This window comes from Sinocyclocheilus grahami, unplaced genomic scaffold (genome assembly GCF_001515645.1).
Source record: "Sinocyclocheilus grahami isolate Dianchi unplaced genomic scaffold, SAMN03320097.WGS_v1.1 scaffold428.1, whole genome shotgun sequence".
NCBI classification, from domain to species: domain Eukaryota; kingdom Metazoa; phylum Chordata; class Actinopteri; order Cypriniformes; family Cyprinidae; genus Sinocyclocheilus; species Sinocyclocheilus grahami.
Window position 1 is genome coordinate 87088 of NW_015505607.1, and position 12323 is coordinate 99410.

Genomic DNA, 12323 nt, shown 5'->3' on the forward strand with positions numbered 1-12323 from the left:
CTGATCCTGGAAGAGTAGACTACAATGCCGGCTGTTCTGACTCACAGACTGTAAGTAAGTATTTTATATTTAAAGAATTTTCAACTGACGATTCAAACGCGAGTTTGAGCAGTGTAGTGTAGCACTTGTTGTTTGTCATTTCTCTGATCACAAATGCAGACAGGGTTTTATGTTTAAGCGGTGCGATGCAATGCAACGCAACGCGTAAAAAGACAGTACAAGTCATTAGAATCAGTAATTATCTTCCCACTGGATGCAACAAATGCTTCGTTTGTAATGGGTTTTAATGTTTTTGTGTCATCGCTCCGGCCAGGACACGGCATCAACAGTATGGTGAGGGGCGTAACATTTCCGTCTCACGCTTGAGGTATTCGGCCAATCACAACGCACTGGATAGCTGGCCAATCACAGCACACCTCGCTTTTTCAGAACGATGAGCTTTGTAAAAATCTATGCGTTTCAGAAAGGCGGGGCATAGAGGAGAAACAATAATGTACAGTATGTGGAAAATAATGTGTTTTTTTAACTTTAAACTGCATAAACTCATTTCATTACACCAAATACACAAAATACTGTTCTTTTTAGCAGCAGCATCTGACCCCTTTAAGATCTGGGGCCAGTTGCATAAACTTAGCCACCATGTTAAGACTGTGAGCATCCCTATGCCTTACTCCCTTCGAAGGGCAGAGTCCTTGAAGTGTGTTCTTTGAAGGGTGTAGGGCATTACTGTCTCGTATAAGCGTTTGGAACTCCCTTGGCGAAGGGAATGACTGACCAAATGTTACCTTGACAACGCTGCGTGTGCGTGCAGCATTCAGCACTCCATCTGTTGTTGCAAATAAATATTTCTTCTCATTGCTATTATTTTATTCAAATATTGTCTAATTGTGTCTTATTTACTATTAAGCTTTTTCAAACTAAACTTAAACTTTCTTATACTACCAACTTAAATAATATTTCTGATGAAAAATATTTTGTATTACATTCAAATAAAGACCAATTTAATTAGCCTATTCTACTTACGTTTGTGTCGAAATCAACCACAACTTTGCTTTAAAAAGCGTCGCAAGATCTCCTAACTGAAGATCACATGATCACAAATGGAAATCTCTTCCGTGAAGTGACCATCGCATGTTCCCTTCGTTAACGGACTTCTGGAAGGATTCAGTTGTTCACTTTCGTTTGGAACGTCCCTACAAATGGCATCCCCTTCCCGAAGTGCCCTTCAAGGGCGCAAAAAAGCTGTTTGGAATTCACCCTGAGTCTTAAGAACTAGTTTGACCAACTAGCAGTTGCCAAGGGTAACCAGTTTTACTCTTCCAATACAAACAAGACCAATCTACCTTTTCATAACTGAATTAAATTAAATTAAACTGAATTAATTAAAAGCTATAACCAGTCTTGAAGAAAAAAAATAGATGACTAACTTTTTAAGACTAGTCTAAACAGTTTATGCAACCCACCCCTTATATGACATAGATAACAAAATTTCACTTAAGTACACGCATTTAAATGACTATAAAGATCAAATGTTTTTGTCCTGATTTCACTTCAGAAGATTCTCTACTCACAGTAGGTTGTGCAAGCCCAGGAGACCCATACCCCTGAAATCAGTCTTGGGGTCGTTTCCTTGGAAACCAATCTCACACCATTGCTTTGAGATGCGCCCAGAGAGAGGAGAATCAGGACGGAGTTCCTTCCACAGCTGGTGAGTGAAAAGAGAAAGGCATCACTATTAAGGACAATTCTGTTATGGCCGAGAGGCTGTGCTACATTGTGAATTGTAACTGCCTATAATATTGTTTTTAGAAACAACCATCAAAAGGCTGGCAACTGCTAATAGTCAGTTACTTGTAATACCTTCACGAGCATCTCCTCATGTGCTGGGTTTTCACAGTCATACGGCTCTCTACGCAGCTTCTCCACCTCCACTACTAGGTTTCGGTAACCCACGATCTGGAGCAGGCAAGCCTGGAGAGAGATGCCAAGCCTGGAAGAAGAAAAGAAATACAGCATATGTGCTCAAAAAGTCAGACCTTACAGAGAGTTCTGTAAATGCACACAGTATATCAGCAAATGATGGGATCCTTACTGTGGGTTAGTGTCAAGGTTGATCTTTTTCAGGGACATTATATCATCGATAGTCTTTTCTACGGAATCTGGGTGAACACTGATGGCAGACTGCAAAAGCTATGGAGGTACAGTAATTGAAAAAAAAATTGCTTAGTTATTAGCTAATATACAAAAAAATAGCATAATACAGTATGTAAAATATTTAGCCTTCTTGTAGTTTGAGATGGGACTTAAATCCGCTTATAATCAGTGTTGTTATTGTAACTAAAACTAATAGTATCAAATAATAATTGTAAAAAATGTAATTGAAATAAAGCTGAAATAAAATATTAAATGAAAAGCTTTAAAACAATAAACGAAAATTAAAAATGTTGCCTTGGTAAGTAACTGACATAAGCTGAAGTATTAAAATTACTAAAACTAAATGACTAAAAATTTTTAAAAAAATTTAAAGGGGTCATATGATGCGATTTCAATTTTTCCTTTTCTCTCTGGAGTGCATAAAGAAGATCTGTAAAGTTGCAAACACTTAAGTCTCAAATCCAAAGAGATATTCTTTATAAAAGTTAAGAGTCAGCCACGCCTACCTAAAACGGCTCGTTCTAACACGCCCCCACATATCTACGTCGCTATGTGGGAAGATTTGCATAACGCAGCCCAAATGTTCTCGCAAAGAAAGAAGTCGTAACTTTTATTCTCGCTGTAGTTTTGTTGTTGACGCTGCAGCCATGTCGTAAAGACGCTGTGTGCTTCGTTGTGAAAGTGAAACTACTTTGTTTGGCCTTCCAAAAGAGGACGATATCTGCTTCGTCATGCCTGGAGCTGATCCGTGCTGGTTGCTGAGGAAATACTACAACTTTGCGCTGTCGATCACCGGATCGGCTTTCACCGTGGACGAAGCGGAGTCCAGCCCGGGGTCGCCACATGTCCTTCCGGACGCTCCTTTGTCGAAATCGCCAGCCACGCTGTTCTCAAGCCCACCCACATCTGCTTACTCTAACCCTCCCGCCTTTCCTCACGCTAGCCCCCGGCCTCCGCTCACTGTAGGCCGCCGTGTGTGACGCTGTTTCGTTGTGAAAGCAAAACTACTTTGATTGGCCTTCCAAAAATGGACACGACTAGAAATCAGTGGTTAAGTTGTATTTACAACACTGTTCCAGAACACTTCAACCCAAATATTCAGATGTGTGCAGCACATTTTATGGAGGACTGTTTCCTGATCCTGGGAGAGTAGACTACAATGCCGGCTGTTCTGACTCAAAGACTGTAAGTACGTTTTTTTATATTTAAAGAGTTTTTATATTTTTTATATTTCAAGCGAGTTTTTTGGGCAGTGTAGAGTAGGGCTTGTTGTTTGTCATTTCTCTGATCACAAATGCAGACATGGTTTTATGTTTACGCGGCACGATGCAACGCAATGCGTTAAAAGACAGTATAAGTCATTATAATCCATAATTATGTCCCCACTGGATGCAACGAATGCCTTGTTTATAATGGGTTTTCATGTTTTTGAATCATCGCTCCGGCCTGACAGGGCATCAGCACAATATGGTGAGGGTTGTAACATTTCCGTCTCACGCTTGAGGTATTCGGCCAATCACAACGCACTGGATAGCTGGCCAATCACAGCACACCTCGCTTTTCAGACCGATGAACTTTGTAAAAATCATGACTCACCTCATGTTTAGAGCATTTGAGTGAGGATTCTGTGAAATTAAAAGAAACACAAAATAATATAAAAATGTCCCCATGTACAGCCAATATTACAAATATAGTGTTTTTTACAGTAGATGTACTACTAAATTCACTGATTGTATTTACCGATCTTGAGGGTCCTTCGAGCACCAGGTTTGTTATTGTAACAGATCCATTGAAGCTCACATCGTCCTGTCACCTTCCTGATGACAAACTTCAGGCCCCGCCACAAACACTTACAGTAAAGCAACACCAGTAACTGGGTCAGTACCCTAAAAGATTCAGAGAAATAAAGAGGCCTGAACAAAATGACACAAGTCCAATACTGACAGGCCTAATACACCCGTGTATTCTGTCCCAGAATAAAGCGTACTCACTGAGGTATTTTGAAAGCTCATTATATTTTAGAGTACTCTAAACCTGAACTGAATAACTGAATCAGATGTGTATTTTCCATTAACACTGCTCAAGCTGTTCAAAGAGAAATGCACATTATTTTTCTCTTATAATGGTCTGATGTCTACAAAAGCTAGGCTTAATCCCCATTGTAAAAAGCATGTCTGTGATTCAAGACAGAGATAAATGGGCCACGATGATTAAATGGGTCACAGTTCTACAAAGATCTGCATGATGAAAGCAAAATATAATTTTGAAAGTATTATTCTTTAAACAGGTTTCATATTCTGCATGTATCAAGCAGTATGTATTCTCCAAAGGACTTACTGACATGTTTATCTGCTATATGCATCTGTTTTGAACCAATGCCAGGATGATTCCATCTATCTATATTATATACTAATCTGCAGTCTAATTCACTACAGGAAACGCACTGGACTAGGAATAAACCTGTTTGAATCCGGTTGCTGATTATGTTGAGAGTTACTGCTCACAGGATAGACTCGCCTCCCCATCGGCATGAAATGAATTTGCAGTCAAACCTGTGTTTTGTAAAAAAGGTGTTATTGTCTATCAAAGCTGTTGAACAGAAATGGCGTGTCCCAAAGATAATTCCCTTTTCCAGGATTTTAATAACAGACAGTTCTGATATTGCATTATAGCTATATCTATACTTGTGCTTTTGGAGCAACCTGCTATTAGGTTTAGTGCCTTTCAACATCATTTATTATAAACAATATAATTAAGAGGAGTGGCTGATCGGAAAGCACCTAAAACTGAAAGGCAGGGGACGACTCACCAAGGGATTGTTAATTAAAAGGTATTTTTCAGTCATTTACATCTGAAGAGCTGTTGCTGACAATGAATGTTAGCAGTTGAAAAGGCCACTGAGGGTGGGGTTCAAATGTAATCTCACCAGCTTTCATGTTGGATCTCTAATATGAAGCATTGACATATTTATTTAGGTTCCATTAATGTCTGTCAAGCTGGCAGCACGAACATTTGTTTCAGAGTGAGGGGGTTATATATCTTTAACAGTTTTCAGTAACAGCAATACTTTCTGGATGTTTAAAAAATGTTTTGCAATATTTAATAATCAGTCATAATCAGCATTTTTTTTAAAATATACAATAAAAAAATTATAATAATAACACTAATAATTATATGTTTATTAATATTTCATAATTAGGATATTTTAACAATAGCCTACTACAAAATACTATCATAAAGTAATTATAAAAATGAGTCTATATATTTATATATAGAATTAGGCTATGTTACATAATCTTTTTTCCCACATCTTTGACAGTTAATCATTCATAATAATAACTAATATATACAGTACATACACACACTAATTATTATTAGCCATTTGTTATTATTGTGCAATATAAACGCATTCTATTATTTTGATGATGATGATAAGAATAATAATACCTGATAAGAATAATGAATAATTATTTTGTTTTTGTTTCTGTTTTTGTTTCCACATCCATGACATAGGCTAATTGGGCCACACTACAAGGTATGCAATAAAAAGTCAGTATAACGGTGAATTTAATGTGCATTTTTAACAATGGAAAATGAAAACAATGGCATTTCAGCTTCTAAGCAATAAGAAGCATGTCATATTAAGCAATAAAGACGTACTTACCTCAGAAAATGCTTCATCGCGATTGTCTGCTTGGCTACAACAGTATAACTCACATTCGCGGATGGCCTGACCACCTGCACAAAACATAATTCAAAATAAAAACCACAGTGTATCTTTATTTAGTCGTTGTATTGCATTCAACTGTCGTGGACAGAAATGTCTTGAGGTGGCGTTAGGCGGATTAAGACGTTGCCGACTCGCCGTGGGCAACTGCTCTAACAACCAGCATAAGCTCTACACATACACAATCACATATTTAATGTCTGACGCGTTATTTCATGGCAGGTGAGCCGTTTATAATAAATTCAAATATCATGGCTTATATAATACAGACAATCGGAGTCATTTACCGTCGAGACTATTTCATCTTGCAATAGGTGTTCTTCTGCTCTGTTCTCTATTCTACACCACACATGGTCGTGTGAAAAGAGCGTATCAAATAATACATCAGTGTATCTGATAAAAGATAAATGAATGACAAGAACATACGTTTCAAGATGTCGCTGGGAATGGGAATAAGCCTGTCCTCCTCTCTATAAAGCGGGTATCTGTTCCTATTCCTCCATGATGAGCATGTGAATTAAAGAGGGCGGGCGCTTCCGAGCATCGCAATGCAGCGCTGCTGTGCAGCACGGCGGCGGAGAGATGGTCCTCACTGCAGAACACAAGATCAAGGGGGCAAGGTTGGATCCAGATCCAACTCCTCCCACCTTACATATACCTAAACCTACCCGTCTCCACCCCCTGATTCCTAAACCCACCCATCTCCACCCCCTAGATGTGGATCCAACTCCGGCCCCTGGATCTTTGTTCTGCAGTGAGGGGACACTGGAGATGGAAAGACCCCAGTAGACCTCTCTCACTCCTTTACATAAAGACAAAACTCATGCATAGAGTTTTATAAAATAGTTTTTCCATAATTTGAAATTTAATGCCATGAATTTGCTCCTCTAGAACCAGGGTTTGGGACACTGGGGTCCATAAAGAAAATCTAGTGTGGTCCTCAAGCAAAGGGCCTCGGTAAACTTTCAAGGGGGTTCCAGGATGACTTGCTATTATTTTAATATACAGTGGGTATAGAATAAAATCATCCCCCTTGGGGGAGGGGAGATATGCAAGTCTTTAAAATATGTTCTATAAGCCATAAATTGTTTTAATGGAAACCCAACTTAGCATATTTGACAAACACCACTATTACAGCTTAACTATGAATGAAAAAAAAACACTTTACTGGTCAAAAATAATCATTTTCAAATGTGGAAACAAAAAAATTCAATACTTATAAATGTACCAAAAAATGTAGTTTTGTAGTCATTTTGTAACTCAAATAAAAATAACAAGTGAGACAAACAGAATGTGACAAACATAAAGAATGTTAATATTCTCATATGGAATTGAGATGTTAGCACCTCCTAAGGTAGTACTGCACAGATCATTATAGTGCATGATGACAACTTTCTATTTTTGTAATGTGTCAACTTCAGTCTCAGCAGATTTAAATAACATTTATATGCAAATTGGTGTACATAAAAATATAGTCAAGGCACAGTGAAGTGGATTTAAAATCCTTAAATAATGGATTAAACACTGACAAAAATATGAACCATTCTAAAGCAAATCTATAAAATTCAATACTGTACTCTACATTGTAGAGCTTTATATCTGGGAACAGAATCCGTTGCAATATGCTTTGTGACTTGATCCTGTCCTGTCCTGATTATCCTGTCCTTCCTTTTGCAGCCAGTCTACTACAATGTCTCCATCTTGTTGGACATCTGCAGATGAAGCAAGATGATACGCTCTGTCATTAGTGGAATAAGACTGATCTGCTGTGTAGGTTGGTACGATGTTGAACATGATGAAACCAAGTGTGATCACCACAAAAGACGCGATGTACAGGCCTGAGAACTGTGAAGAAGGAAAGTTTCAAAAACTTGTAAGAAACTGAAAAACCAATGTGAACAAGCCACAGCATATTAGAGTTAGTAAAACTATTTCATTAAAATATTTATTATATAAAAGCAAGTGTCCAAATATCAAGAATCAGTGCAACCACTCAAAATGTCAACACCCCTGGCCATTTATCATTTAGCAAGAGGACTGTGACAAAGATATTGGAAAATGTTTTAATCTTTTCTTTTGTTCTGGCATTTTTATTGATTTGCTGAGAATGTAATCTTTCTACTCACATTGTAGCGAAAAAGAAACATGCCACAGAAGAGACTGAAGAGGTCAGCAGTTAGCAGTGAGAGGTTCACAGCCATGGCGCTGGTCATCTTTACCACTACAGGCATGAAACTGTACAGCCCGTACATGCACAGAGTATATGCAACAAAGAGAAGGCCTACAGAATAAACATACAGATATTTAAAGTATTTATCAAATAAAGAGGAGATCTGGAAATACTCACATTTCTGTAAAACTTACTACATACATTTATTGGAATTTTGTGTAAATGATGACTAGATAATATTGCAAGCTAATGTCAATGAAAAAAAAACATTTAAAACTTTGAGTTACTTACATATTTTCAAGTTCCAGTTGATGACAGGCACAGCTTTGGATTCAAATATAGCCCTTCAAAATAAAACAAAAAATAATTTTAAAAAATCAACTAGGACTAATGACTTACATATGCACTAGTGTACAAAAGTTTGGTGTCAGTAATATAATAAGTCTCTTATGCACACCAAGGCTGCATTTATTTGATCAACAATACAGTAAAAACAGCAATATTGTGAAATATTATTACAATTTAGTTTATAGTTGGATTTTAGTATATATTTTTACATGTAATTCATTCTGGTGATGGGAAAGCTGAGTTTTCAGCATCACTAGCACACACTTCAGCATCCAGTCTTCAGTCACATGATCTTTCAGAAATCATTCTAATATGCGGATATCGTACTCAAGAAACATTTTCTATTATTATCATCAGTGCTGCTAAACATTTTTGTAGATAGCATGGTGATTTTTTTTTTCAGTTCAGTTAAGAACAAAATTTATTTGAAATAAAAATCTTTTGTAAATGTCTTTACTGTCACTTTTTTATCAATTTAATGCATCCTTGATTAATAAAAAAGTATTAATTTCTTATGCAAAAAAAACAAAAACTTTTGAATGGTAGTGGTAGCCACTCCTTTTCAAAAGCAAGGCTTTATCTCATGGTGGAGGCATTTCATTATGAAAATTAGATGGTGGACATAACACTTACATCTGCACACCACTGATGAGTGTCCAAAAGAGCCCCATCATGCCCAAGAACTCTACCCTGCTCAGGTTTTTCACTGTGTATTCCTGACAAATGTTAGACACTGCGTACAGAGCAGCACTGACCAGCACGAGTCCATCCCCCAACAACACATGACTACCTGCAGGTACAGAAACACACAAAAAGCCCAATAAACAGAGCCACAGAGATCAACTATTTTTGTGCAAGATGATGACATACTGTCACTTTTTTATCAATTTAATGCATCCTTGATTAATAAAAAAGTATTAATTTCTTATGCAAAAAAAACAAAAAACTTTTGAATGGTAGTGGTAGCCACTCCTTTTCAAAAGCAAGGCTTTATCTCATGGTGGAGGCATTTCATTATGAAAATTAGATGGTGGACATAACACTTACATCTGCACACCACTGATGAGTGTCCCAAAGAGCCCCATCATGCCCAAGAACTCTACCCTGCTCAGGTTTTTCACTGTGTATTCCTGACAAATGTTAGACACTGCGTACAGAGCAGCACTGACCAGCACGAGTCCATCCCCCAACAACACATGACTACCTGCAGGTACAGAAACACACAAAAAGCCCAATAAACAGAGCCACAGAGATCAACTATTTTTGTGCAAGATGATGACATTACAAGCAACAAATAAACAGAGCCTATGATAAATTCTTCATGTAGTTTCTTTAGTTGTCCTCTTTTTGTATAATCTTATCTTTTGTAACAGGAGTAAAATACCCTCAGGTTTTGGCAAATGATTCATGAGAGGCAAAACAAAAGAATATATAGAAGAACATATTAAAGCATAATCAAGGTGCAATTAGATTATACCCCTATTTGCCCCCTACTATAAAGTACTTACTTGAGCCTTGGTCTCTCCCTGCAAGCAGATCTGCTCCCACCATTGCACCGACTCCAAGCAAACACACAGCCACAGCTATAACATGCAACGGTCTATAGCGAGTTTTCAAAAAGATCCATGAGAGCACCATCAGAACCGGGATCACAAAGCAGTCCAGCAGCTACAAAACATAAGTTATCATATTAACTCAAAATTATTGAATTTATGTGTGTGTGCAATTAGATTATACCCCTATTTGCCCCCTACTATAAAGTACTTACTTGAGCCTTGGTCTCTCCCTGCAAGCAGATCTGCTCCCACCATTGCACCGACTCCAAGCAAACACACAGGAGTGATGCATTCTTACCTGTATACTTGTAAGGGTAGTGAACTGGTATGCTTTCACAACTGTGTAGTTGGCTTCCACATCCGTAAGAGCCATCAGAAAATACTTCCACCACTTTGTTTTTAAAATTCGAACAATATTATTTTCACCTAAATTACGAAACAACCTGTGATTAATCCAGCAGAAATATATGCCATATCTTCTGTACTAGCTTGCATTGCTGGAGGAAAGCTACATAACAAGGTTTTTATGGGTAGTGCATTTTAATTTAGCATGTTGAGGAGACTCAGTAAATCATTTAAAGATTTTAATCCACAAGATCAGCCTTGCAGGCATGAATCCTCAAATAAATGTATTTAAAATCTGGAGCAATGATAAGCATGGTCATGGAAATGATATTCTGCCCGTTCTAATCATCTGATAAAAGCAGTGTGAGATTCCATGCAGAGTAGGTGTGCTGCAACTTACCTCTCCTGAAGGCTAAGACTAAAGTGTAGGTGAGCAGCAGCAAGGTGTAATTGAGGAAGCTTTGCAGCATTGGCGTCTCTACCCCAGCATTTGCCAAATACTGACATGTAACTGCCGTCCCACATATCAGCATAGACAGGGCTTGACCCATTGCAATAGTTTTGCAAAGCTGCCTGTAGGAACAATTCTTAAGTTACCAGCAATCTGACAATTGTTATGTAAAAACATTAAACATCTTTAAAGATCTTTAACATACCATGTAAGCACATCTTTAAACGCGAGATTCCGTGGACCACAAAGAAATCTTCCCCATCGTCTGAGAGTTCCCAATCTTCCATGTTCAAAGGAGTTCTCTCCCACTTCACGATCCATATTTTACGCATTGATACCTAGAAAATCCAGAGAAAATGAAAAGAACTTCAGAGAAAGTCACAGGCTAAAAAATGGCACCATCTGGTAAAAAAAAATAGTAAAAAATATAATTTTAAAGCCTTGCCAATAGAATGAAAGCCTATCAACAAAAGTTGCATAATTTTACAGTTAAATGGGACTGCGATTACAAATAGCAGTTTCAATGGGGACATTTTTGTCCTTAAGGTCCTGAGAGGAAAATTTTTGTGTACCTAGTGCAAAACAGATTTATTAAAGGAAATGGAAGTGAAATAGTAAAATTCCAATAGAAAATACACACCTGTGCAAAATTTATGCAGTTGGCAATAACACAGGCAAAATGATCAAAAAAACGAAACTGAAAAGGACAAAAATGTCTAAAAGTTCGCACAAGGGTTAATAAAGGGTCAAAAGAAAATTAGCCTTTTTTATATATACTTACCAATGTTAAGACTTAAATAAGTGTATAATATTCTATAAAGAAAACCTATACTGACTTGATCAAGACATAAAAGCCTCTAATATCCAGTATATGACTTCAAATACTAAAGATCACCATGTAGCAATTACAATTCACTTTAAATTAATTTTAAATAAACTTTATTTAAAAAAAACATAACATCAACATAAGCCTGATATAAAATAGCTGAAGATTGTAAAAAATAAAATAAAAATAAAATAGGTTCAACGGCTCTGTAAAATTAGTGTTGTTTGCATATGCAAACTAGTGCTTCGGCCACAAATGCGAAACATCTGAGAAGCTGTGATGTTGTAGTGCGGCAGTTCTCAGAGCACGTGGCGCTGTCGGGCACAATGTAAAACAGAGCAAACAGTTTCTTGATCACAGAGATCAAAATAGGATGAACTCATTAATAAAAAAAAAAGAATGAATTATTGTGCGTTTTAGGCTAGAAGTTGCGTAGCTTGATAGCAAAATGCAAATCTCTTACCTTTTTAAGAGTTAGCCATGCTGTTAGCTAAGGCTAAAAACAAAACACAACGTCACGTGTTTACAAGTTAAAGAATAAAACCGAGCGTCTGTTAATTACCTGAATATAATTGATCCGTCATGTCTGTAGTTTACAGATTATCAGTTAAAATCCAACCACAGTATCATCTTTTCAATGAAAGCGAGGAAACGCACTCGGTCAATTTAAAGCCCCGCCCATTTCCCCAAACAGCCAATTGGAGCTTAAATGTAGTTCCTCTTTATTAAATTGTGGCCAACGGCAG

General features: G+C 37.3%; 2 protein-coding genes across 9 annotated transcripts in view; both read right to left on the reverse strand.

The window, feature by feature from the left end:
• LOC107551621 (ELMO domain-containing protein 1-like) overlaps positions 1–6454 on the reverse strand; it is an 11108-nt gene extending 4654 nt beyond the window's left edge. For 2 of the 6 annotated variants that reach the window (XM_016233293.1, XM_016233291.1), the window contains exons 1-8: positions 6169–6249; positions 5819–5892; positions 4615–4706; positions 3895–4040; positions 3751–3779; positions 2093–2190; positions 1861–1990; positions 1572–1705 (exon numbers count right to left, since the gene is read on the reverse strand). In XM_016233293.1, coding sequence (XP_016088779.1) covers positions 1572–1705; positions 1861–1990; positions 2093–2190; positions 3751–3779; positions 3895–4040; positions 4615–4685 — 608 coding nt within the window. In that variant the 5' untranslated portion in view covers positions 4686–4706; positions 5819–5892; positions 6169–6249. Of the gene's footprint in view, positions 1–1571; positions 1706–1860; positions 1991–2092; positions 2191–3750; positions 3780–3894; positions 4041–4614; positions 4707–5818; positions 5893–6168; positions 6254–6307 lie in introns of those variants that run through there. The other 4 variants (XM_016233296.1, XM_016233294.1, XM_016233295.1 and 1 more) reach the window with 4 other exon arrangements.
• A 666-nt stretch (positions 6455–7120) lies between these two features.
• On the reverse strand, positions 7121–12257 carry LOC107551623 (solute carrier family 35 member F2-like). 3 transcript variants are annotated; one of them, XM_016233300.1, is made up of 10 exons: positions 12140–12257; positions 12041–12073; positions 10957–11089; positions 10701–10873; positions 10254–10381; positions 9908–10067; positions 9447–9603; positions 8343–8395; positions 8008–8162; positions 7121–7726 (listed from the first exon to the last, which is right to left on the reverse strand). In XM_016233300.1, the coding sequence occupies exons 3-10, from the start codon at positions 11070–11072 to the stop codon at positions 7475–7477; spliced, it is 1194 nt and encodes a 397-aa protein (XP_016088786.1). In that variant the 5' UTR covers positions 11073–11089; positions 12041–12073; positions 12140–12257; the 3' UTR covers positions 7121–7474. The 3 variants fall into 3 exon arrangements, with proteins under 3 accessions (XP_016088786.1, XP_016088784.1, XP_016088785.1); XM_016233298.1 differs by lacking the exon at positions 12041–12073 and having other exon boundaries at positions 10957–11059; XM_016233299.1 differs by lacking the exon at positions 12041–12073.
• Between the last annotated feature and the right edge of the window lie 66 nt (positions 12258–12323).